A 25,951-nucleotide genomic window follows, 5' to 3' on the forward strand; every position below is an offset into this window, starting at 1 on the left:
TTATAGGGGTTTCTTTAACTGTCTGTGCCTGGGGAACTCTTTTTTGTTTTTGTGTGTATTGTTGACATACTTGTTGACAGGTATTTTCAAATAAATTACCAGAATAATTTAAACTGGAGTGATTATATTGTGTTGTTTTGACAACATTTCAGAATTTAGGAGAATTTTTAATATTTTGGTGCAGAATTCCCCCAGGAGTACAGTGTGTACAACTGGCAGGCAAAGATGTATCAAAAACACTTTGATATTTAAGAACTCCCAGTGTAAAAGGTCAAATATTCTTTTACATCATATCATTTAATTTGCTAAGTCTTTTTCTGAAACTTAAAGGCAGTTCAACTAGTCTGCAGCCTAGATTTTTGTTTCAAATGATGCTATTCATGCAGAAAGCTTAATCCCAAACATTACCTTTCTTCTCAGAATAATTTTGCACTTAGTGTACCATAAACTTTCTCTAGCAATAAGGTTGACATATTTTTAAAGTCCAAGTATTATATAACATGGGTGATTAGCTTACTGATTTTTAAAGAGGGCCAATTGCAGCCACGTTTTCCAGTAATCAGATGTTATAGAACTAGAAAAGCCACTACATGAAATGTCAAAGTTCAAATAAACTTAATATTTGTATGAATTACTGAAGCTTTGAGTTAATTATGCAATAATCAGAACTGATTGCTTTCATCTACTATGTATCTAATTTATATTCCATTTGTTTGCTAGGATAATGGTTGTTTTACAAGTTGTCTTCAACACTGAAATATTTGACCAAACAGTGTCCTTACCTTTGTTTCCCTGATGCATTCATGATTTCTTTTGAATAATTGAAAATATACATAAAGAAAATAAGATCTCCCTAAGCAATTCACCTACTATACTGACCTTACAAAAAAGGGAGTTACCAGGCAGACAATATGGAAATTGATGCGTAAATGCATCAACGGCTTTTTATTTAAAAAAAAACTTTGTGGGAAATTTTAGGCCAACTTTGAACATTTATACCAAATCTTAGTGACTCCTGTGGCACTTACTATATTTTCTTAATAGGATAATGAATTGGAAAAGATCACAAGAAGATTTACTATGGAGCTGGCAAAGAAGGGATTTATTGGTATGTAAGTACAGTGACTAATACTAGTCAGTGGCATAGCTAGGAATGGAAATTTGGGTGGGCCCTGACTTTTGGGTGGACGAGCAATGACACTGTGCTAGCTCAGCTTCTCCCACGATGTCATGCCCTCTTCCTAGCACTGGTGCCCCCAGACACAGGGCTTCACCTGCCGAGCTGGGCGCGTGCATGAGGCGGCTCAGAAAATAGCAAGGCAGAGCTGCCGGAGCGTAGCTTTCTGAAGGGCGGGTGCATAGCTCCATCCTGAATTTCAGGTGCGTAAGTGATGCTCCGGGCCGCTGTGGCAGCACTACATCCCTGCTCAGATTTGGGTGGGTCTGGATGTTAAGTGGGTGGGCCTTGGCCCACCTGTGTCTATGCCCCTGATACTAGTAAACTTGGGAATCTAATTTCATGTGTGTTAGCAATGTAGACTAGATAGTATCCTGTAAACATGTGACTCACCCCAGTCAGTACACCCCTGGTGGCTGGGTGTAGCATAGCAGGCTCTCCTCCATTACCACCGCTGCTGCTAAGCTGCTGCAGCCTGTTGTGATACGTCTTGCAACTTGGCCCTCTGATGGGTTCAGATATAGTGCCCCTGCCTTGCAGAGTGAGACAGTACTTCATCAATCTCACATTCGGCCTTCAGTCCAACTCAGGATTTGTTAATCTTTACTCTGGATATTAGGGGTTTTCAATAGTCTTTACCCCTGGTTAGGGGGTTTCTGTTACACCTTCCTCAGTGGATGGGGGGAACTATGGTCCTCCCTCTCCACTGGATTCTGGTTCAGGGACTCTCCTAAGCAATCAGAGCCTGACTACACAGATCCCTTGCTGTATCCCTGCACCTGTCTTGAGTCTTTGCCATAGCCTCTTCCTGGGTTCATAGTGTATCAGTGCCTCTTTCTCTAAGCCTCTTCCATAGGCTCACTGCAGAGATTCTTCATGCTTTCTACCACCCACCTGGTTCTGCTGTAGGAGTTCTCTCTGGTTCCCTGACAGGGCAGTCCATGACCTTGCAGGAGTCTTCCTGCAGCCCCTTTTGCAGAATAGAGAATTCTGGGGGGACTCACTTGCTCCCACTTACCTTCCCAACTGTCTTGAGATCCCTGTGACAGGCCTACCTTCAGGGAGGTGCTGCCGGCCCACAGTCCAAATCAGTTCTCTTGCTGTAGAATTCTCTCACTGAGTGACAGCCGGCCATTGCTCTCCTTCCTGGTCAGCTCCCAACTGAGCTGGGTCCCACCCTTTTAACTTCTCCCTCCATGCTTGACATCTTCTGCAAGTGTAGCAGGGTAAGGCAAATTAAGCTCACAGGCTTTCATTAACCCGTTCTGGTCTAATGTGAGATTGATGCACATCATTTGGATTTCTGCTTTTAAGAAGGTGTTTGGTATCTTTAGTATGATGTAGGCTCTGTGATGCAAACATGCTTCAGCTAATGTCAAATTGCTGAGTACCTAGCAATAAAGGATTTATGCCAATTCTGCAGTGTACATATTAAGGTAATGACATTCCCATTTAGAAAGAATTAAATTCCCTACATACTCTCAAGTTGCAGTAAATTTTCTATGAAAGTTTAAAATAGTTTAGGTGATAAGTGTAGCACTATGCTTAATTTATGGTTAGCTCAGAACACTTAATTTGTCACACTTGAAATATGGTTGGTTATGTACGGTCTTTTTAGATTGAACTGTTCACTACTACCCTGTTTCCTGTAGTCTCAAAATCAAGGTTTTTGGCTGATATCAGAGGAAGGAAATAGAAGATCAACCCCATAGCAACCAAGAGATGGTTTCAAAAGAAACACAGGCAATGAAATGAACCCATAGCCTGTGTGGCACATTTATAGGTGATACATTTCATTCAATCTCTTTGAACACCTAAGCCTATCTACTTGAAGAGTTCCTAGTTGAACTTGCTGGAACACTTGCAGGCAAAGAGCTCTTAGTTTCATAGGAGCAGCAGAGGAATAAGGCAAGGTTTTTCTTTCATTCCTGACCTCTTAAGAAAACAAAGTCCCTATAGCTGTCCCAACAAGCATATTCATGTATCTTCCATTTTATTGCTGTCTACATGGGCAGAAGTATCTGTTTTCTAGAATGCATGAGAGTCTGTCAGTGTCGATACAAATATATTTATCAAAATGATAAATGATTTGTGTATTGTACTTAGTGGTAGCTAAGATGCATTGTCAACTGAAATGGTTAGATAGAATGTCTTCATTGATTTTTTTTTTATGAGATTCTGTGTAATTTGTTTGAAATTATGGAAAATTAAAAGGGGGCTTGATTTGTTTAAATTCTTGCCAAGGACATCTAGACCTTGTTTATTTCAAATAGTTTGGCTTAGCACAGTCCGTAAGCAGTTACCCAGAAGAGTACATGTAATTACTGGTAGGGGTTACATGGAGATGCCTCCAGGAATGTTCTTCATGAAAGACGCCTTGCCTCTCCCATTCTTAAGAGGTTACCTCTGATACAGTGAATAAGAAATGAGTAGAGGAAAAACTGTTATCAATAAACTAGACTGCAATATCTAGAACAGCATAGCAAATATTTGCAAGCAAGAAAATTTACTCAAACTGAGAACGTTGATGTAAAGAAGAATGAAACTCAAGTATACGGCTTTTACATTTAAAACCAAGTGTAGTTATGCTAAGTATAAGTTGTATATGTGTGTAGCTTTTTCTCTCCTTCCTTTCTACAATGGTCCACATGAAATATATTAGATAAATAAAGCAAAAGCACAAACACGCTCTTGATGTGTTATCTTAACACTAACTACATTTTTGATTAAATAAAATGTGGACCAGATAGCCAATGATTTTGATAGCTTAAAGGGGTTTTGCCAGGTTACTAAAACAAGATGTGGTGTCTAAAATCCACAGTTGTTAAAAGTATGGTCTGTTCTTCCTTGAATAACTGAGGTTTAAATATGAAAGTAGGTCATTTTAACCAATCTCAGCTGTCACACCAAGGGGAGGAGAGAGAGAGAGAGAGAGAATTTGAAGATAAATATTTGTATTTAATCCTTGAGACTTGTTTTTACTCTTGCTAATAGGGCCTGGTATTGATGTGCCTGCCCCTGATATGAGCACAGGTGAGCGGGAGATGTCCTGGATTGCAGATACCTACGCCAATACCATAGGACACTATGTAAGTTCTGAGCAAATGCTTCAAAGTAGAAGAGCTTCCTTGCTCTTTGCAGAAACCCAGCCAACATTATGCCAGAGATTTATTGCCTTGTTAACTAGTCCTCTAATTTTATTTAATTGTGCATGTAACTATAGCACTTCAATGGTGGGGTTTTAGGTCATGTATATGAAAAAAGAGCATGAAGACCTCCTCTTCAGACATCACAATGTAAAAGTTCAGTTGATATGACCATTTTCAAAAAAAGAAGCTGCTTCAGCAATCATTTGATATGTGTTCGTGTGTTGCATATAATGGAACAAATAGTATGGTCCTATTCAAACTGCATTAAACCATTTGTCCAATGTCATCGTCTTTTCACAGCAGTATTTAAAAATAAAGACCCACAAACAAATTTTCAGTGAGATCTGTCATTAGCCCCTGGTAACTCTGACCATACTTGTTAATATAGTGCTAATATATTGCCCTGTCATGAATTACAAAATTGAAGTCCTTAAGGAAACTAAAAGCTAGACACTATAAATAGTATACCGCCAGCACAGTAAAACATCCTTAAAATACAAAAATACATATTTCATTATAACCCAACAACCTGTCCGTTATGTGCTGCTGAGAACTCAAGGCAGGGACCTAAGACTTGTGTGCTGTAAAAATGAACTTTCTCCATACTTTTCAATACTATCTGTCCATTTATGGAAGGTTCTTGTAGTATCTTCTTTGTAATTCTTAAATGGAAAACTAAACATTTATTAAAAAGAGCTGAACCACTGCACAGGAAAATAGTAAACTCTACAGCACTGAGAGTTTTCCTGCTTCCTTTTCCCACTCCATAAACCCAACTTGTTTTGCCAGGTTCTGCGGAGGTGTAAGCTATACACAGACAAACTTTAGTAAGATGAATTTAAAGTTGAAAGCAAAAACCAATAACTAAAACATTTAGTTCTAAGCATGTAACAATGGCACCTTCTTACTCAGACCTACTTTGCATTAAGTTTTGGTCACTAAAGTTGGAAGATACGCTTTTTACTGTTGGTAAATATATAAATCTGCTGGTCCAAAAGTGATGATAACACTCCAGAAGATCCTTACTGACATCTGGGACAGTGAAGAAATGCCACAAGACTTCAAAGATGCCACAATTATTCCTTTATTTAAAAATAAAAGCAGCAACATATCCTGTGATAGTAGGAGAAATATTACATGGTTATCTGTCGCTGGAAAAATCTTTGCTCATGTCCTCCTGAACCCGAACAATTTCATCTGTCTCAGAAGCCAATCTACTTGAGGGTATGTCTACACTACGAAATTAGGTCGATTTTATAGAAGTTGATTTTTAGAAATTGTTTTTATACAGTCAAATGCGTATGTCCACACGAAGCGCATTAAGTCGGCAGAATGCGTCCTCGCTACCACGGCTAGCATCGACTTTACGGAGTGGTGCACTGTGGGTAACTATTCCACAGTTTCTGCCGCTCATTGGAATTCAGGCTCCCAATGCCTGAAGGGGAAAAAAACATTGTCGCGGGTGGTTTTGGGTTCGTCGTCAGTCGCCCCTCCGTCTGTGAAAGCAACGGCAGACAATCGTTTTGCGCCTTTTTTCTGTGCAGATGCCATACCACGGCAAGTGGAGCCCGCTCAGCTCACTGTCACCGCTGCTGTTGTGTTCTGGGTGCTGCTGTCAGCAGATGGTGCAGGACGACTGCTAACCATAGTCATCCACTGCTTCTGCTGCAACTCTGCTCTCCTGCTCTTGTAAATGAACTCAGTCTCAATAGCAAATTTCTCCATGTTGTCGTCCTCCACTGCTTCCGCTGCAGCTCTGCGCTACTCCTCTCCTGGTGCCATGAATCCACCTCGCAGGTCCTCTCATCGTTCTGTATAAATATCTATTCTCGTGGCATCTGTCGTCGTCCACTGCTTCCACTGTAACTCTGCTCTCCTGCAGACGCCATACCATGGCAAGCATGGAGCCTACTCAGCTCACCGCTGCTCTTGTGAGCGTTATAAACACCTCACGCATTATGCTGGAGTATATGCAGAACCAGGCTAAGAGACGCCAGCACAAAGATGATTTTAATGAGGACATGGACACAGACGTTCCTGAAAGCACAGGCTGTGGCAATTGGGACATCATGGTGGCAGTGGGGCTGGTTGATACAGTAGAATGCCAATTCTGGGCCCTGCAAACAAGCACAGACTGGTGGGATCCCATAGTGTTGCAGGTATGGGACGATTCACAGTGGCTGCGAAACTTGCGCATGCATAAGGCCACTTCCCTTGAACTCTGTGAGTTGCTTTCCCCCCTGCCCTGAAGCGCAGGAATACCAAGATGAGAGCTGCCCTAGCAGTTGAGAAGCGATTGGTGATAGCCCTGTGGAAGCTTGCTATGCCTGCCTGCTACTGGTCAGTCGGGAAACAATTTGGAGTGGATAAATCTACTGTAGGGGCTGCTGTGATCCAAGTAGCTAATGCAATCATTGACGTTCTGTTATCAAGGGTAGTGACTCTGGGAAATGTGCAGGTCATAGTGGATGGCTTTGCTGCCGTGGGTTTCCCTAACTGTGCTGGGGCGATAGACAGAACACATATCCCTATCTTGGCACTTTGCCAACCAGTACGTAAACCACAGGGGGTACTTCTCAATGGTGCTGTAAGCACTGGTGGATCACAAGGGACGTTTCACTGACATCAACATGGGATGGCCGGGAAAGGTGCATGACGCTCACATCTTTAGGAACTCCGGGCTGTTTGAGCAAGTGCAAGAAGGGACTTACTTCCCAGACCAGAAAATTACCGTTGGGGATGTTGAAATGCCAATAATTATGCTTGGGGATCTAGCCTACCCCTTGCTCCCAAGGCTCATGAAGCCATACACAGGCAGCCTGGACAGTAGTGAGGAGCAGTTCAACTATAGGCTGAGCAAGTGCAGAATGGTGGTAGAATGTGCCTTTGGACATTTAAAAGCTCGCTAGTGCTATTTGCTAACTAGGTCAGACCTCAGCACAACCAACATTCCCATTGTTATTGCTGCTTGCTGTGTGCTCGATAATATCTGTGAGAGTAAGGGGGAGACATTTATGGCAGGGTGGGAGGTTGAGGCAAATCATCTGGCATCCGATTTTGAGCAGCAAGACACCAGGGCAATTAGAAGAGCACCGCAAGGCACACTGCGCATCAGAGAGGCTTTGAAAACCAGTTTCGTGAGTGGCCAGGCTTCGGTGTGACAGTTGTGTGTATTTGTCCTTGATACAAACCCGCCCCTGTTGTTGATTTTTAATTCCCTGTAAGCCAACCACCCTCCCCCTTTCAAAATGAAGTAACTATTGTTTTGAAACCGTTCATTCTTTCTTTATTAATTTTAAAAAAAAAAAGGGGAGATAACTGACAAGGTAGCCCGGGTGGGCTGAGGGAGGAGGGAAGGACAAGGCCACATGGCTTATTTTAGCCATACTACAAATCAAACTGTTCGAATGACAGCCTTCTGTTGCTTGGGCCATCCTCTGGAGTGGAGTGGCTGGATGCCCAGATTCACTGCTTTCCTGCTGTCCGTTCTCCTCCTCCTCCTCTTCCACAAAATCCTCTTCCCTGTTGCGTGAGACTTCCCCCTTGCAGGTGTCCACAGACAGTGGTGGGGAAGTGGTAGTGTCCCCTCCTAGAATGGCATGCAGCTGATCATAGAAGCGGGGCATGTATGGGGCTGTGATCTGGAGCGACTGTTTGCCTCCTTTTTCTTTTGGTAGGCTTGCCTCAGCTCCTTAACTTTCATGTGGCACTGCTGTGTGTCCCTATTGTAGCCTCTCTCCAACATACCCTGTGAGATTTTGGCAAATATATTCACATTTCTTCTTTTTGATCAGAGTTCTGTCTGCACAGATGCTTTTCCCCATACAGCAGTCAGATCCAGTGTCTCCCTTTCAGTCCGTGCTGGAGCTCATTTGCGATTCTGGGGGGCTGCATGGTCACCTGTGCTGCTGAGTTCACCATGCTGACCAAACGGGAAATGAAATTCAAGTTTCTGGAGCTTTTCCTGTGTATCTGGCTAGTGCATCAGAGTTCAAAGCGCTGTCCAGAGCGGTCACAATGGAGCACTCTGGGATAGTTCCCGGAGGCCAGTCCCGGAGGCCAGTATTTGTGTCCGTACTACCCCAAATTCGACCCAGCAAGGTCGATTTTATAGCTGGGAAGGAGTACAGAAGTCGATTTTAAGAGCCCTTTAAGTCGATGGAACGGGGTTGGTTGTGTGGATGCATTCATTTTAAAATTGACCTAATGCGGCTAAATTTGACCTAATCCCGTAGTGTAGACCAGAGCTGAGACTCAGTGAGGATTCAGACCTGGTCGTAGCACCATAGACATGATTTTCAGTATCCGGCAAATACAAGAAAAATGTATCAAACAAAACATGAATCTGTTCAGTGTTTTCATCGATCTGACAAAAGCATTTGATACAGTCAATAGAGAAGGATTATGGATGATCCTCAGCAAACTTGGTTGCCCACCAAAACTGGTAAAGATCATTTGTTTATTTCATGAGGGGATGCAAGGTCAGGTACTTTTTAATGGAGATCTCACTGACTCCTTTCCCATTTCAAATGGAGTCAAACAAGGCTGTGTCCTTGCCCCTGTACTGTTCAACGTCTTCTTCATCCAAGTTCTCAGCCATGCTACAGATGGGCTCAGAGGCATATACAACATTGCTATCTGAATGTGGATGGCTTTAAGAATAGTGGCCCTTTCCTGCCAAACCAATTACATCTTTAATGGGTACCATATTAAGTTGTCCAGAAAACCCACAGTAAGTTTCTTGATCACTGAATGAAGAAATATGACTAAACTTCTCAGCTCTGAAATTCACATTAGTGCACTAGTACAACTCTTTGCTTTCTTTTCCCATTCCCTTGTATTTTCTAAGGCATTGGCCTCTCTGATGGAGGGAATTGTGGAAAGAAGCTGTGTTCATCAGCTATGTGCTTATAGGCTACTCATTTCTTCTGTTTAGATTTTTTTAAAATGTAACTGATTGGAAACTTGGTAATACTTTGTGGATTGGCCAAGATGGTTGTACCCCTGGTAAGTGGTTACAGCTGACTTACCACCAGAGGGAGCAGTACTCCTTTTCTTTTTGCGGATACAGACTAATATGGCTGCTACTCTGAATACTTTCTGAAGGAAACACTTTAAATTTAGATTTTGGAATAAAGTTTTTAATAAGATGGACCTCACTGTTGGAAAATGAAGGATAATGAGACTCCTATATGTTAATCTTTGTCAGAGTTTTAAGGAGTAGGGTTTACTCTGGGTATCAAGCACATGTAAGGCAACTAGGTAGAAGGTTTATTTCGTTTGAGACTGTGTAAAAGATGGGGGTTTGGTGGCATGTGAGTGCCTCTCCATGTGGGAAAAGATACTTATCTACTGTTTTTCCAGATGACTTTGCACTGTAGGCTATCGTCTTGAGGTCAACTGTGGCCCCTCTTCTCAGACAGTAGGAAAGACTAGTTCATAACGTGTGGGTAAAACCTGTTACTTGGGGGTAAATTTCTTACGATAGCATCTCAGCCAGATCAGTGTGTATTCACTTCTAAAGTTGTTAGTATGCCTGTACTGCGTGCTTTCAGATAATAATATTTGTTTCCTGTTGTGACTGTTTGCAGCTAAAACTGTTTAATCATCTTTAAACTGCTCATAGATATGTCTAAACTTTTTATGTTGTTTTAAAGGATTAATTTGTCAAGAACAATGATGGTTATCACAATTGTAGTCATACAGCTCACTGCCTTTCTGTGGCTAGTCAGATGGCAGCTTCTCTCTGGGCCCTTCATCCTTACAACATCACTATAAATAAACAGACCACTGTAAATTAATGTAAGCATAGAGCTGAATTGTGCAAATCACAACACTTCAGAAAATTGCACAGTATCTCAAGTACTGTGGTTAGGTAATTACGCTACATTGTATGGCAGGGTAGAATTTTTCTAGGATGCTTATGGTAAGCTGAGCAAGGGAGTTTGGAGAGGTAAGCTTAAAAAGGTGGTTCATATCTTCATTATTGCTGTCAGTAAAAGCTATAATGTAAGTACATCATGAAAAGAAATCTGTTAATGTGTTTGAAGCTCACCTACACATTATACCTCAGCTGTTGTTTGACTGATCCTTTTCTTGAAAAGAGATGCAGTTTATAGAATTCTAAACTGTCTTGCAGGATATTAATGCCCATGCTTGTGTCACTGGTAAACCTATCAGCCAAGGTGGTATCCACGGACGTATCTCTGCCACTGGTCGTGGTCTCTTCCATGGAATTGAAAACTTCATCAATGAAGCTTCATATATGAGCCTTCTGGGAATGACTCCAGGATTTGGGGATAAGACATTCGTAGTCCAGGTAATTTGTCTAGAAATGCAATTGTTTTGGTGAAGAAAATTGGAAATGTAGCTGCTTTTAAAATCACTATTAAAATGGTAGACCTGGTAAGGTTTTATAACTGTAGAGATTAGTCTTGCAATCAATTTAAACTTCAGAAGCACTTTCCAGACAAGAGTCATCCTTTATTTTGCATTTTAAAAAAAATTATATACATAGGCACGCAGCCAAAACTCCAGCCATTTTCTAAGAACAACATTGTATTCATAGACTGAGTATGTCTGTACAGCAAAGGAAAACTCGTGGCTGGCCCATGCCCGCCAGCTCAGGAGTGGTCTTGTGTACCCTCAAGTTACTCCTCACTTAAACTACTTGCTTACAAAATCAGACATAAAAATACAAAAGTGTCACAGCATGATATTACTGAAATATTGCTTACTTTCTTATTTTTACCATATAATTATAAAATAAATCAACTGGAACATAAATATTGTACTTACATTTCAGTGTATAGCATGTAGAGCAGTATAAGCAAGTTATTGTCTGTATGAAATTTTAGTTTGTGCTGACTTGGCGAGTGCTTTTTATGTAGCCTGTTGTAAAACTAGGAAAATATCTAAACGAGTTGATGTACCCTCTGGAAGACCTCTACGTATCCCCAGGGGCACGTGTACCCATGGTTGAGAACCATTGCTCTGGAGGATAGGATTAAAATTCAAAATGATCTGGACAAACTGGAGGAATGGTCTGAAATAACTAGGATGAAATTTAATAACGATAAATGCAAAGTACTTCACTTCGGAAGGAACAATCAGTTGCACACTTACAAAATGGGAAATGACTGCCTAGGAAGGAGTACTGCGGAAGGGGGTCTGGGGGTCATAAAGGGTCGCAAACTAAATATGAGTCAACAGTCTAGCGCTGTTGCAAAAAAAAAAGAAAACATCATTCTGGGATGTATTAGCAGGAGTGTTATAAGTAAGACACAAGTAATTCTGCTCTACTCCATACTGATTAGGCTTAAACTGGAGTATTATGTCCACTTCTGGGCACCACAGTTCAGGAAAGGTGTGGATAAATTGGAGAAAATCCAGAGAAGAGCAACAAAAATGAGTAAAGGTCTAGAAAACATGACCTATGAGGGAAGATTGAAAAAATTGGGCTTTGTGTAGTCTGCAGAAGAGAAGACTCAGGGGACATAAGTTTTATACTGTCAGGGTAGTTAAGCACTGGAATAAATTGCCCAGGGTGGTTGTGAAATCTCCATCAATGGAGATTTTTAAGAGCAAAGGGACACTTGTCAGGGATGGTCTAGATAAGACATAGTCCTGTCTTGAGTGTAGGGGACTGGACTAGAAGACCTCTTGAGGTCCCTTCCTATGATTCTGTTGCTGTGTAGACTTCTGGGCTTGGGCTGGAGCTTGGGCTCTAAACACCGTAGGGTAGGAGGTTCCCAAAGCTAGGGCTCCAGCCTGAGCCTGGAAGTCTACAAGGCAGTGATAGTGCCTCACAACCCGAGCCCCATGAGCTCGAGTCGGTTGGCACGGGCCAGCTGCAGGTTTTTCTTTGCTATGGAGACATACTCTTACAGCTCTAGACATCTTTTCCAAGTTCTTGGAGATTTTAAACTAAGGGATATTACACATTTCATGTGTAATGTAACCCCACTTTTTGCAAAATTATATTCTGTAATTACTTCCATATAATGGAAACACGAGCCCTTTAGTTACCTTATTTTTGGATCCTAAAGAAAAAAATGCAGAGCTCAGAAAAATTTGAATATGATCTGATCTGTGGTATTATGAGATAAACAATGAGATGTATTTAGGACAACATAATGACCTAGATTTTCAGTTTTAGTTCTGAATTATTTTGGCTTTTGTGAGACCTCAAAAGACCCTTAATTCAAACTATGCTGCTACATGTTTTAGGACATGAATATTGGGTGAGAAGAAAGAGACTACACTGAGAAATGGATTTCTAATACTACTTAACATGCATAATTATATCCTTCAAGGGTTTTTTGAAATTTGTCCTGTTTATCAGGTTGGATAAATACATAATTAGTGAGCTATTAAATTAAATGCGGAATCTGGATGATGGTCTAGAATGCTTTATTTGGAACTGTTCTCATATCAATGTGGCTAGTGTTAGAAATGGCAGAGGACTGATTGCTACATTTTTAGTAATGAATCCACAACATCACCTAATTGCAACCTACTGTCCTGTGCCAGTTAACCAGTGACCTGAGACAAACATCCTGTACCCTATGTAGAAACACAATAGCACATCAACATCCCCGCTCTTTGGAATTCACATATTGGCAGTGCCTAAATATAAGAGTCTAAAACTGAACAAGCAAACTGAACAAGCAAACTGAAAACTTGGCAAAACAGCTGAAGACTAATCAAGAAAAAATGAGGACACAGCACTGAAGATAAACTCCATACATAAATAGAACTTAATTCTTGTATCAAAGCTTGCTTCTAATGTAAAAGGGGAACTATGCAAAATACTTTGAAAGCAATAAATTGAGGAGTTTCATATTCACTCTTCCCTGGAGTTAATCTTATTTCCAGCTCTGCCAAAGACTTCCTGGGTGACCGTGGGCAAGCCACTTAATCCCTGCTTCCATACCTGTAAAATATAGAAACCTGCATAACATCCCAGGGAGTTAAGGTTTAATTTACATTTGTAAAGCAGTCTGATGTATGGATAGAGGCTACTATTGAAGTGCAGAGTAGAAGATCATATCCTTTAAAACGATAGTTTTTGTGGAAGACTGCTTTAGAGACAATAAAATGGATTATCAGAAGAACAGGGCTCTATTAAAGAGTCAACATGAGAAAATAATTCAGTTGTATTTTAATAAATAAAATGAACTTGAGCCACTCTTAGAGGCTTTAAATTTTGCAGGCATCCCATATCTATAGTGACCAGAGGAACACAAGTGTCAAGCAAATTCTGGAATTGTCATTTAAAAGTCCAAAGAATCCTATACAACATTCGGTTATGTGCACATTCAGAAAATGTGATTAAGGCAAATGTAGTTATGAAACATTACATTGACTGCATTAATAGCTTTAAAGCTGTTCATCTAGCCTCAAGAAAACTTACAAGTACATTAATACAGTAAAAATTAAAAGTAACTGATGACAAATTTCAACTGAAGTTTTAGTCTTTGAAATTTTATGATCCCCAAAATTACCATGAGCACTCTGCTACATAGTTCAGGAACTGGAAGCAAAAAAAAAAAAACATGGAAAAGCAGAATTTAGGAATAGGAGAGGGCTTCATCTTGGCTAGTTTTTCTCTCACAAAATAAATACCTTCTTCATATCACGTAACTGGTAGCATCTTTGCAAGTGTATGCAGCTTGAATGAATCTCAGTGGAAACTTGCATGCTACTTTTTAGAAGAAAAATATTGGAATGATGTGTAAGTTCTGTCACTGATCTTGCAAAGTACATTATAACAGTAATTCTCTCTCTAGAACATCAGGCCAATGTGGTTAATGTACACAAATATGTCCCCATCCCATATCCATACCAACATATGACACAAAAAGGTGAAAAGCAGATATATGCTTATAAGGATCAAATGTTTTAAGACTTGTGGGCTCATTTCACATGATTTAACTGCTCTTCCTTCTATTCTCCCCATTTTTATTTACAGGGATTCGGTAATGTGGGCTTGCATTCTATGAGATACCTTCATCGTTTTGGTGCTAAATGTGTTGGTATTGGAGAGATTGATGGTAATATCTGGAATCCTGATGGGATTGACCCAAAAGAACTAGAAGATTACAAATTGGTATGAGACTTACGTATTGCTCCGTGTGTAAACTCTGAAAATACTGGAGATGACTAGAGGCTGGTGTTAATCATGCGGAATATTTGCAAATTATGATCAGCAGTGCTCTATAAATTGCTCATCAGACAATGTTCAGGATTGGCAACTGTGTTTTTAGTATATCATTTTCACTAGCTTGAATGCAGACCAAATTGATTAATACTAATTGGTTTCATGGCTTTGATAGCCTGAGTGGTGCTAGTCTGTTCATTTCCCTACATTGCCCATCGCCACCCAGATAGGCACAGTTGCGGATCGGAGTCTCTGCAAAAAGGTAAAGGATTGCATCCAAACAGACTAAATTACCCTGGTTTAGATAATTCTTAATGTGTGTGCGTGGGGGGGTGTCACAATCCCCCCACTCCCCCCCATGTTGCTAAATAGCAGCAGTGTCCCAGCTAGATTGCAGAAGGTGGGAAGGAAAGGGTCCTGGTTTGGAACAGGATGAGAACTTCTCATTTAGACTTCCTAGTGTAGTACTACGGGCGAGCTTGCATAGCTGCAGCCTCTGTGCCATCTGTTATATGGACAGATAGAAGTTTTTTGAGCAACTTCCATGCTCAAGAAAAGAGATGAAGTTCATTTTGAGGAAATTGAATATGGTCTTGTAAATTGTGGCTTTAACTTGCTAGCTTCCAAATATAGCAATGTTGAGTAGACATTTAAAGAAGCACTGTCTGTCCATTTAGGCGTAAAATATTACTTCATGTTTAACTAAACTCCTTACATTTTTTTTTAATAGACTAGGATCCTTAGCATTTAACCATTTGCTTTAGGCTTTTATCGTGCTCCCAGGAAGAGCTCTTGATTAGTCTTATTAGTACTCTTGGGGAATTTTGCATCTAAAGAAAAAAAAAAATTTGTGCACAATATTTTAAAATGCTGCAAAAGTCAGCATATTTTATTTGCCAAAATTACACAATATAAATACGCCGATTTCAATTATTTTGGTCGCTTATTTCAAAATACCTTTCAGCAAGCATGTCTAACAATACAGATGAAGATTCAGGAAATATTTTTTGACAAATAGATTCCTTGCTAGGCATATTAATACAGAATTTTGAGTAATAATTCATTTAAACTATAATACAGAAATGTATTTTCTGCACCCCTCAGAAGCAGTACAAAGGCTTGTGGGAGTGAGGGGTAGTGAAGGAGCTGAGGGAGAGGGAAGTAATTGCTGGGAAGGAGACTGGGAGTGAACCTGGAGAGGTGTTGGGTGTGGTGGGGAGAAGTACAGAACAGGTATTTTTGTTGGGGAAGAGGGATTGTTAGGGAGTTTGTGGAGCCTCCCCCATGCAAACCCTGGCTGACCCCTAGTCTCTCCCATTCAGTCAGGCACATCTGCCCTTGTCCCTGCACCCCCACTCCCATTCAGCACCTGGCTCATTGGTGTCCTCCCACTAGCTCCTGTGCTCCTGCCCCAGTCTGTCCCTCCCACTAGCCCTTCTGAGCCCCAATCTATGACCTCCCAAGCAGCCAATGTGTCCCGTTTTGTCCCCCCCCCCCCCCCCCTTAATATCGAGTGTCTCTTCACCTGGCCTCACAGACAGGGCACTGTGAGGAAGGTAGCCACTGCCCCCTCTCTGCAGCTGGCTGCTCTGGCCCTGAGCCCGCTTCCCTCTCTTCTAGCACCACAGCAGGCTCTGGTGGGCAAAGTTGTAATTGCAGCACCTCCCTGACAGAATCTATTTTCTGTGGAGGAAAAAAAATCTGCAGAGGGCATGAATTCTGGGTGTGCATAGTGGTGCAGAATTCCCCCAGGCATATATTAGAGTCAAGAGATGTAGTGCTTAAAATGAAAGTGCCTTTTCTATCTTAATATAAAATAGTAATTTGTGTACTGCAGCAGTAGTGATTATTTGTAGATGTTCTGATATACTTAAAATCTAGACCAGGGGTCGGCAACCTGCGGCATGCGTGCCAAAGGCGGCACATGAGCCGATTTTTACTGGCATGCTGCTGCCAGCCGGGGTCCTGGCTGCTGGCCCCGCTAAGCCTGCTGATGGCCTGAATGAACAGAACCCCCGGCCGGCAGTGGGCTGAGCGGGGCCGGCAGCCGGGACCCCGGCTGGCAGGAGCAGACGGAACTCCAGACCGGAAGCAGGTGAGTCACTGCTGGTCTGGGGTTCTGTCCGCCACCCAGCTCAGCCTGCTGCCAGCCTGGGATACTGGCCGCCGGCCCCGCTCACATCGCTGCTGGTCTGGGGTTCCAGCTTCCCAGCCCCCCCGCTAACTGGGGTTGAGGCCTCCGGCCCTGTTCAGCCCTCCTGCTGGCTTGGAGTACCTGCAGCCAGCCTAGGGCTCTGCTCCTGGCCTAGCCCTTATCAAAAATTACACTACAATTAGCTTAAAAACTTAGTATATTACAGTAATGGTTAAAAAATGTATAATATTAATAAATACATAGATTTGATGAAGCAAAGTACATCTATCTCTACACCGATATAACGTGGTCCTTGGGAACCAAAAAAATCTTACTGTCTTATAGGTGAGACCGCGTTATATCTGGGTAGGGAAAGGAACCGCTCCCCGCCCCAGTTCACCTTCGCTCCGCCTCTGCCTCCTCCCCAGAACGCACCACCACTGCTCTGCTTCTCCCTCCCTTCCAGGCTTATCATGCCAATCAGCTGTTTGGTGCGGGAAGCCTGGAAGCGAGGGAGGGGGGAGAAGTAGAGTGGCAGCAGCACGCTCAGGGAAGGAGGCAGAGGCGGAGCGGAGGTGAGCTGGGGCAGGGAGTGATTCCTCTGCATGGCCCCCCCCCTTACTTGCTGTGGGCCCTCCCCATCCCAGCTCACCTCCGCTCCGCTGCTTCCCACGAACATGCCACAGCTCCGCTTCTCCCCCCTCCCAGGCTTGCTGCGGAGCTGCAGCATGCTCGGGGGGGTGGGGAGGGCGGGCGCAGAGGAACCACTTGCTGTAACATGAAGTCGGATATAACGTGGTAAAGCAGCCCTGCTCCCCGGAGCGCTGCTTTACTGCATTATATCCAAATTCACGTTATATCGGGGTAGAGGTGTAGTTGTACTTATGTGCCTGTGCTTAATTTGTTTTTGATGATCTACCTTAAAAAAAATCTTGCATGTCTCGCATCCCCAGAAAGGGCGTCTCGCACCCCCAGGGAGTGCGTGCACCCCAGGTTAAGAGCCACTGCACTAAACTGATAAGATCTACATTTTAATTTAATTTTAAATGAAGCTTCTTTAACATTTTAAAAACCTTGTTTACTTTACATACAACAGTAGTTTAGTTATATAATATATAGACTTAGAGACCTTCTAAAAATGTTAAAATGTATTACCAGCACATGAAACCTTAAATTAGAGTCAATAAATGAAGACTTGGCACACCACTTCTGAAAGGTTGCCTACCCCTGATCTAGACTGATATTTTGAAAATATATGTAAGGATCTTCCATGGATGCTGCATGAGATTCACCTCTGTTTTTAGAGTGTATTTTTGAGATAAGGGTGAGCATACTCTTAATTTTCATTCTTATCCCACAGATGCACTGTAAACAGATTGTAGAATCTAACCAATATGAATGTATTTCAGGCATTTAAATTAATTGACACTGGCTGATCTGGATTTAATTTTAATGTGAACTGTATTAAGTCTCAACTTTTTATCCAACAGCCTTAGTGGGATGATCCTTGGCTGCCCATGTAAATAGGAATGGCAATCACATTTTATACTGTCTTTTTGAACATGCTGTTCCTTATATCTCTTTTACTTACTGAGATGGATTAGTAGGTGTTTGAATTGACATTGTTTTTAATTCAAGATTGGGGAACAAGCAAGGAAGCAGGCCCCTTTTTTCTCACTCTTCTAGTATGGTAAACTTACATTCTGTTTCTCTAAAGTGCAAGTAAATGAAGTGTTTCACCTGCCTCGAATGGAGTAAAGTGCTTATACAAACCTAATAGAATTGTACAGTGTCTGTTTAGAAGTATTTAAGGTTTAATTGAAAATTTGATGGTATATGGATTTTTTTTATGGTACTTGCGGTAGTAGTAGCTGTAGGAGGGGAAGGAGGGCATTTGTGTTAGTTTTAAAAACATAGTGCAGTAGACATGCTGTGGAAAGTGTTGTACAGACACATGCAAAGACATTCTTCAAAGAAGGATGCATGGCTGTCAAAGCAATGATCTTTCCCATTTTAATATAAAAGAGTAAGTGAAGATTATGTTGTGCAATAGTGATACTGAAAATAACCGATAGTCACACTTCTCTTCCCCTCAAACAGCAACATGGGACAATTGTCGGCTTCCCCAAGGCACAACCATATGATGGCAACATCTTGGAATCAGACTGTGACATTCTCATCCCTGCTGCCAGTGAGAAACAGTTGACTAAATCCAATGCTCACAAGGTCAAAGCAAAAGTAAGGAGAAGAGTTAAACTAAATATTAAAACAAGAAACAGTATGGCAAATGTCTTTCTCCATATTTACTCCAGCTATTGGTGTGAATATAAATATATGCCTCTGTGTGTCAATAATTATTGTGTCATGGTTCTTTCCCTAGATTATTGCTGAAGGTGCCAATGGACCTACAACCCCAGAGGCCGATAAAATCTTTTTGGAGCGGAATATCATGGTCATTCCTGTAAGATTATTTTGCCAACACTAATGGAAAGTAGACTGGGTCTGTCTGCAAATGCATTCTTTCTCCTGATCACAGGATCAACCTTAGAATTAATATTCTTTAAGAATCACTTACGTGTTCAGAATAATTTTCCTATGAAAACCATTCCTACAATGCCCTCCCTTCTGTGCCTCTCACCTTGAAAATTGGTGTTCTAACTTCACTCAAGACTTGTGAGGTAACTATCCTCAAATCCCAGATCTCTCATTACAGCCATGTTCACTTACTTAAATTCATCTATTGCATGGGAGCGACATTTTCAAAAGAAAAACAATTTACAGTTATTCCTATCAAAGACTGACACAAATCCCTAAAACCTTGGTTTTCCTTTCTGGGAATTGACACTTCATTAACTGCCCAGTCCAGTGAGTGGAGTAGGGAGGGAGAGTCTAAATGCAGTGGCTGAATTTTTCATACTTGGATGTCTAACTTTTATTGAAGTCAGTGGGAGGGTTTTTGAAACTCAGAGCTGCCTATCTGGGTACCTAAAGTTAGGCAGCCAAGTAGGGAAAAGTTTGGCCATTGTCTTCTGTGCTCTAGAAATAAACCTGAACATGGGTGTTTTGATAGAGCTTTGTGCTACAGATGAATCTGGAATGTATAGCCATAACAAAAGGTTGCATGCTGCACTGATTACTTGAAAGAAACCTTATCTAGGACAGCAAGGTCCGTTTTGGGGAAGGGGAATGCTATCTCTAAAGAAAGTGATGTTGCTGCCAAGTGATTTATTTTGAATCTTGCTCATTTGGCTACTCTGATGCATGCTTTTTTATTTTCTTGCCAAAAACTTACAGGTGGAGAGAGGGGAAAATAACAGTTAATCGTGTGTAGTTGTATTTGAGGCTTTTTAAATTCATACATTTTTAAATTAATAAAACTTGTAATCCTGATCACTTCAGTGCTCTCCTGAGGGGAATTAATGACTGAATTATTCTCTGTGCTGCCTGTGATGTTTAAACAGGATTTTCATGTTTTTGCATTTTAATTTGCCTTCTAAAAATACAACTAAGTTGTCGTGTCTTATAGGTTTATCATTCAGAAAGCTTTCTGTTAATGTTGTTTCCGTGCAGGATCTCTATTTAAATGCTGGTGGTGTAACTGTGTCTTATTTTGAGTGGCTGAAAAACCTGAACCACGTCAGCTATGGCCGCTTGACTTTTAAATACGAAAGGGATTCAAACTACCACTTGTTGAGTAAGCCTTACTTCTACTTTTATTCACTCTTCAACAAATAAATTGAACTAGAAAGGAACTCTAACCAACTACGTAGTTAACCAAGGTTACATTTGACATCTTTCTATGCCAAACATGGAAGAAATCAAATACAAAGATGTTCTAAATTTAACTTCTCTTTAAATCTGCTCCTAGTGTATGTGGGAAAGCTTACAAATACACCTAGTGTGAAGATTAACTAATGTATTGAGTAATACGTAGGAAAACATTGTAGAAAACTAACAGTGTCTTCATGAAGTGATACTTAGCTTTTGACATTGTCAAAATGCCTTACAAATACTAATTCAAATCTCTTATGAAAGAAAATATTAGCTCTCTTCAGTGTAAAAACAAAATCCAAAAACCTTCAACTGTGTATTTGGCAATATAATCAACAAATTACAGCTTTGAAGATCCCTGCATTATGACACTGAGCAGGTATACAGCACAGTAGGATTTCTGTGAAGTGCAATAATGTAACTGATATGGCTATTCTTGAAATGTGGCTTCTGGCCCTCTTGGCTCCTGACTTGGAGGCCATTGTTTGGGCTTCCCATTTCCTGACCAGAATGCTGATTTTATGAAAAAAATAAGCTTCATGGAGTAGAAGAACTGTAAGACTTGTCACCAGGTTTAAGTAACACTTCATCGCAAAACGAAATAGCAGTAACAAATGCCTTAGTTTCTCAGAACTTAATGGAGTCGACAAAATTTAGATAAGGAATCTTTTTTAAACATAGCCTCTTCACATAGTGTACCCCATCTGCTCTGGCATTGCTCAAGTAGTAGAGGGTCCTTCCTAGCATTAGAACAATGCCTTAAAATTGCATTTATCTGAAACATGGTTAGGTTAGAGTTGGTTAGGAAACTCTACCAATATAAATGCAAAAACTTGCATAAGAGATAGTGTCTTATGTGCAGACATTTTAAATTCCTTTGGAACTTAGAAAGCTTTTAAAACTTCTTAAGCTTTATTGTTAGTTAGTGCTGTCCTTCTTAAATATAAGCTAAAAAGGAGAAATGGTTGTTCACTTTACTCTCTGAAACTCCATGCCTGAAGTTTCTACATTAGAAGTATTGGTCTATACTCTTCAGGCGGTCATTTATAGAGGACTGAGATGGTGACCTATTAGCTGGTTGAGTTTAGGCTGCAGCTCTTCCACCTCCATCTCTACTTCGCCATCCCAGTCTTCCAAATTGTCTTGCAGCAAAGAGAGTACTTGGGACCTTGAGGTTTCTAATTTGAAGCCTTTGTATATCAAAGTAATCGGACTCAAACTTTGTTGCAGTTCTTTAAAAGGTTACCTAGCACAGCTCAGTTTATGCTACTGGTTGAAGTAATGAGTGCTGAAACTCTTTAAAAATACTCTCACTGGAAAGTTATTCTCTCGCTGCTGAAATTTAACTTGCCTTGTTTTCCTTCCCCTTCCAGTGTCTGTCCAGGAAAGCTTGGAAAGAAAGTTTGGGAAACATGGTGGAACTATTCCAGTTGTGCCTACAGCAGAATTCCAGGATAGGATATCAGTAAGTAGCTGCTGTGATGCTTTTAATCTTTGTTACTCCAGTTGTATTCTGGTATTATAATTGTAAATAAAATCCATTATTTTTCTGTTGGGCATATGTTTTTGCCATGAGGCATTAATGTGTGGTTAGTTACATGATCGAATAGGATGATCTGAAATGCCCAGTAGTATGGCAAGCAGGCTAGCTATGTCCAGTTGGTATCTTGCACCTGACTCCACAGAACATTTTTAGCTCTAAAGTTCTTCTAAAGCTGAAATTTAGTGTGTACATACAAGTCATTTGGTCTTACATTGTTAATCAGACGGTTGCTTTGTAATACCACTCACTGTTTAGAGTGCAAAAACCTGCCTCCTTTTGCAGAGTTACAAAATCTAAACTGTATTTAGTCTCTTCTACAGTAACACTATATACATAGGTTGATTTACTGAACATGTTTCTCATGTGCCTACCTCTTATTCTTCAGATGATATGTTCCAAAAACGTTACTCAGAATTGTTGCTTGTTTATATGAAGTGATCACCAACTCCAGTATTCTAAAAAACACTCTTCCTTTCATACACATACATAACTATATGAAAATATAGTTAAGGGATTTTTGAGGGGGGGCAATAGACAATTAATATGTTATTGTTTTATATCATTTTGAAAGGAAGAGGAATTGCAAATAGGTACTTCAGAGGCAGAGAGTTTCTCAATAGTGAGCTAAATATTCATGAAAGGTCACATGTTAGACTGAGTCAGAAGCCTAGTACACTGATTTCGTAGAGTTTAAGGCCAGAAGGGACCAGTGGGGTGATGTGTTCTGAACACTTTCACAACACAGGCCGTAGATCTTCAGACTGTAACTGTTGCGTCAAGATCATATATGCTGTATCTCAAACAGAAATTCTCTTAGAATGATATCCAGTCCTAATTTACCAGTCTTGTGGCTGCCTTAGGAATAAAAATATTAAAGATTGAGGTTTGTGTTAGTCATCTCACTTCAGGATTTTTTAAGTATTCCTGTATTCTGCATAAGAAATGTATTGAGAAACCGGGACCAAATAGCTTGTTCATTCTTGCATAAGTCCTGACCAACTCATTCAGTAGAGCAACATTTTATCCTAGAAGTGTTTTGTAAAAGGAATCTTTCTTATTCCAGAATACATCTTCATTGAATTTATAAATGTAAAAGTAAGAAATTGTAGTTCTCTGTAGAAACATTAAAGTCAGAGTGCCACTACTGAGCATTTTATTCACTGCGGGCTTGATATCTAGAATCTATCTTCCCTTTTTATTGAACCTCTAAACATTTCACATACCATATGCTAGGGCTTACTGTCTGTAAGATCACCCACTGAATTAGCAGTGTTCACATATTAGTCTCCTTTCACCAGGTATTAAAAAAAAAAATATTAAAAATTTGAAGAAATCTACCGTGAAAGCAGGCTGACTAATTATCGGAACCCAGCGTGTTAGTCTGATGTACTAAGAGAAAGTCAATAATATTGCATATTTATTCATGTCCTATTGAACCCGGATTGCATTCATTCCCTTTCAGGGTGCATCTGAGAAAGACATCGTCCACTCTGGATTGGCTTACACCATGGAGCGTTCCGCCAGAGTAAGTATTGCATTAACATGCAGAGTTGTAGCAAGGGGACATAAACATAACCGTCACAAAAGCAAACTAAGTCAGCATGTAGTGATATCAATGGACAGCACTATTTCCTTGCACTTAAAATAGAAGACCGCTATGGACAATAGTAGTAGTCACTGCACATATAACGCTCCTTTGAATAGATGTTTGTGTGGATACCTTTAATTGGATGTTGTAGGCCATCCAGAAACTGAAAACAAAGTTAAAGTCAACTTGTGTGGATTTAGCAAGCGTATTTTTTGATAAAAAGTTTACCCATTGGAGAGCCCCATCATTTATCTTTTTATGTTATAGAAATCTCTTGGGGCAAAAATATTTTCAAAGCTATATTTAATATCACCACATATATGTAGACCATACTGTCCCTCCAATGGAAAATACTGCAGAAGGGGGCATGAAGTCCACTGGATACTCCATGGCTTTTGTGAAGATTTTACAAACATGGAGGGGATAGAGTCTTTGATGATTAGAAGTGGCACCATGGAAATCTAGGAAAGACTTAAGCCTTATGGATGCTGGGCTGTAATCTGAATACTAGGATCCCTCTGTACTGAGCCTTAGCCCCTCTCTGAAATTCCTTGAAAACAGTGTACATGGAAAGGCTTTTCAAGCAATCATAAAAAACTTCCTTCTTTCATTTCTCTTCAGCAAATCATGCGCACTGCCATGAAGTACAACCTGGGTCTGGACCTGAGAACAGCTGCCTACGTCAATGCAATTGAGAAAGTCTTCAAGGTGTACAATGAGGCTGGTTTGACCTTTACATAAACGGGTCATTACCTATCCTTATTGATACCCTTACTTTTCCTGCCATTGTGTACCCTCTTCTTGGGAAGCTTATCGCAAGTTTATATGTAACCACAAAATTCCTCTTTCCTCTGACATTATAGTGGGTACTATTCTGAATTAGTTACAGTCCAAATATATATATATATATTTTTTAAAAATAATAAAGAAAAATCCATGGATTAGGTATTGAATACAAATATGTATCTAAAGATAACCAGTTCATCTGCACTTGTGGGGGCCATTCTGGGTATTTCACCTTTAAAATAAAAAGGTACACTTCTTGAATGGATAAACAGTCATGTTACATGGACAACCTATCAAATTTCATAACATACTGTACTAGATGAGCAGTTAGTTCATCCTATTACTTCATGCACTTTTGTTTAATGATGTAATTTTGGCTTTGGCACTTTCAGTAAGGCCTTGTATGATCAATGCTGTGGCATTGTCCAAGGCAGAATGGGCCTCCTGCAGGGAGTAACTTTGATAGAACTCTCTAACTTCTACTTGTTGCAGAACTCCAGGCCTGGGGTTTTTTTAGGCAATGTTTTTTCTCTTTTATAAACTGTGCGTCTCCTATAGGACTGCCTTTAATCACTAATTGAACCTGAACTTGACTCAAGCATTGTGAGATACATTAGAGAGGTGACAGGAGCTAGAATTTTTATAAGGTGAAACAGTATCATTGTGTACAAATATCCAGCAAACATATATCTGGTTATGTTTTAATCAAGTCGCTGTACATAACCACTCAATTATAGGTTTTTTTAAGATTATCTGAAGTTGATGTGTATAATCATATATATATGTAGTCCAGCAAACCCTAACTTTTTTTAACGTTAATTCTTTTCAGTCATCTTATTTCTAGAGGCTTTTTTCTGAACATTAAGTTGCCTCAATGAACAATTAGAAGTGGAGTCTAACCCTGAAACTGTTGGGCTAACTACAAAGGAGCTAGACTGCTGCTGTAGACCTTATGCAATGTCTTAACACACATTGACTTTCTATTTTTTTTTCTTTATTGGGAAAGCTTGCATATTCTGAACATATTCAATTGTAACAAAACGGACCTTGATATAGTATTAGATCAAACATAGCTTTTTGAGTTTTTGTCAAGGCCTTAGTCCAGTGGAGTCCCATTGAAGTGCCAGATGTTATTTATGTAATGAATAAGAATTTTTTTAAAAAACAACCAAACCTAATCCCTCTGCGGAACTCATGTTTTTTCTAAGTACTTTGTAACTGCGTGACATAACAGGGTGAGAAAAGCAGTTATTAAAAAGTTGACCTTTCCAAACCTACTATACTGGTGTATTACTGTTTCAACAATCACTTTACATGGGAATAGCTTTGTTGTGTAGCAGTTGCTAAACAGTGAAATCTCTGAAATGTCACACAATTCCACATTTATTCAACTCATCACTAGTGGTAAGTCCCTAGTCATTCTGATTCCCAGGACAAATAAAAATATTTTTATACCTTTCCTCACCTCCACCCCCAAACAAATTACTTATTTACCCAACATAACTTTTGAAACTTTGTTAATCATCTCAGCCTTTTGTTTTCCATGTCTTCTAGAGTTCTGAGAAGAAATTAGCATTCTCCTTCTTCATAGAAGAAATATGAAGCAATAAACTACAACATGGTGAGGTACTTAGTGTCTTA

General features: G+C 40.3%; 1 protein-coding gene across 2 annotated transcripts in view; it reads left to right on the forward strand.

The window, feature by feature from the left end:
- Positions 1-25,587, forward strand: part of GLUD1 (glutamate dehydrogenase 1) — a 52,727-nt gene extending 27,140 nt beyond the window's left edge. For both annotated transcript variants that reach the window (XM_077821407.1, XM_077821408.1), the window contains exons 4-13: positions 1,045-1,108; positions 4,172-4,266; positions 10,466-10,645; positions 14,300-14,437; positions 18,723-18,860; positions 19,003-19,083; positions 20,193-20,316; positions 21,767-21,858; positions 23,399-23,461; positions 24,146-25,587. In XM_077821407.1, coding sequence (XP_077677533.1) covers positions 1,045-1,108; positions 4,172-4,266; positions 10,466-10,645; positions 14,300-14,437; positions 18,723-18,860; positions 19,003-19,083; positions 20,193-20,316; positions 21,767-21,858; positions 23,399-23,461; positions 24,146-24,265 — 1,095 coding nt within the window. In that variant the 3' untranslated portion in view covers positions 24,266-25,587. The remainder of the gene's footprint in view (positions 1-1,044; positions 1,109-4,171; positions 4,267-10,465; positions 10,646-14,299; positions 14,438-18,722; positions 18,861-19,002; positions 19,084-20,192; positions 20,317-21,766; positions 21,859-23,398; positions 23,462-24,145) is intronic.
- Positions 25,588-25,951: the final 364 nt, after the last annotated feature.

The sequence above is a fragment of the Eretmochelys imbricata genome, chromosome 7 (assembly GCF_965152235.1).
Source record: "Eretmochelys imbricata isolate rEreImb1 chromosome 7, rEreImb1.hap1, whole genome shotgun sequence".
In the NCBI taxonomy this organism is placed as follows: Eukaryota; Metazoa; Chordata; order Testudines; family Cheloniidae; genus Eretmochelys; species Eretmochelys imbricata.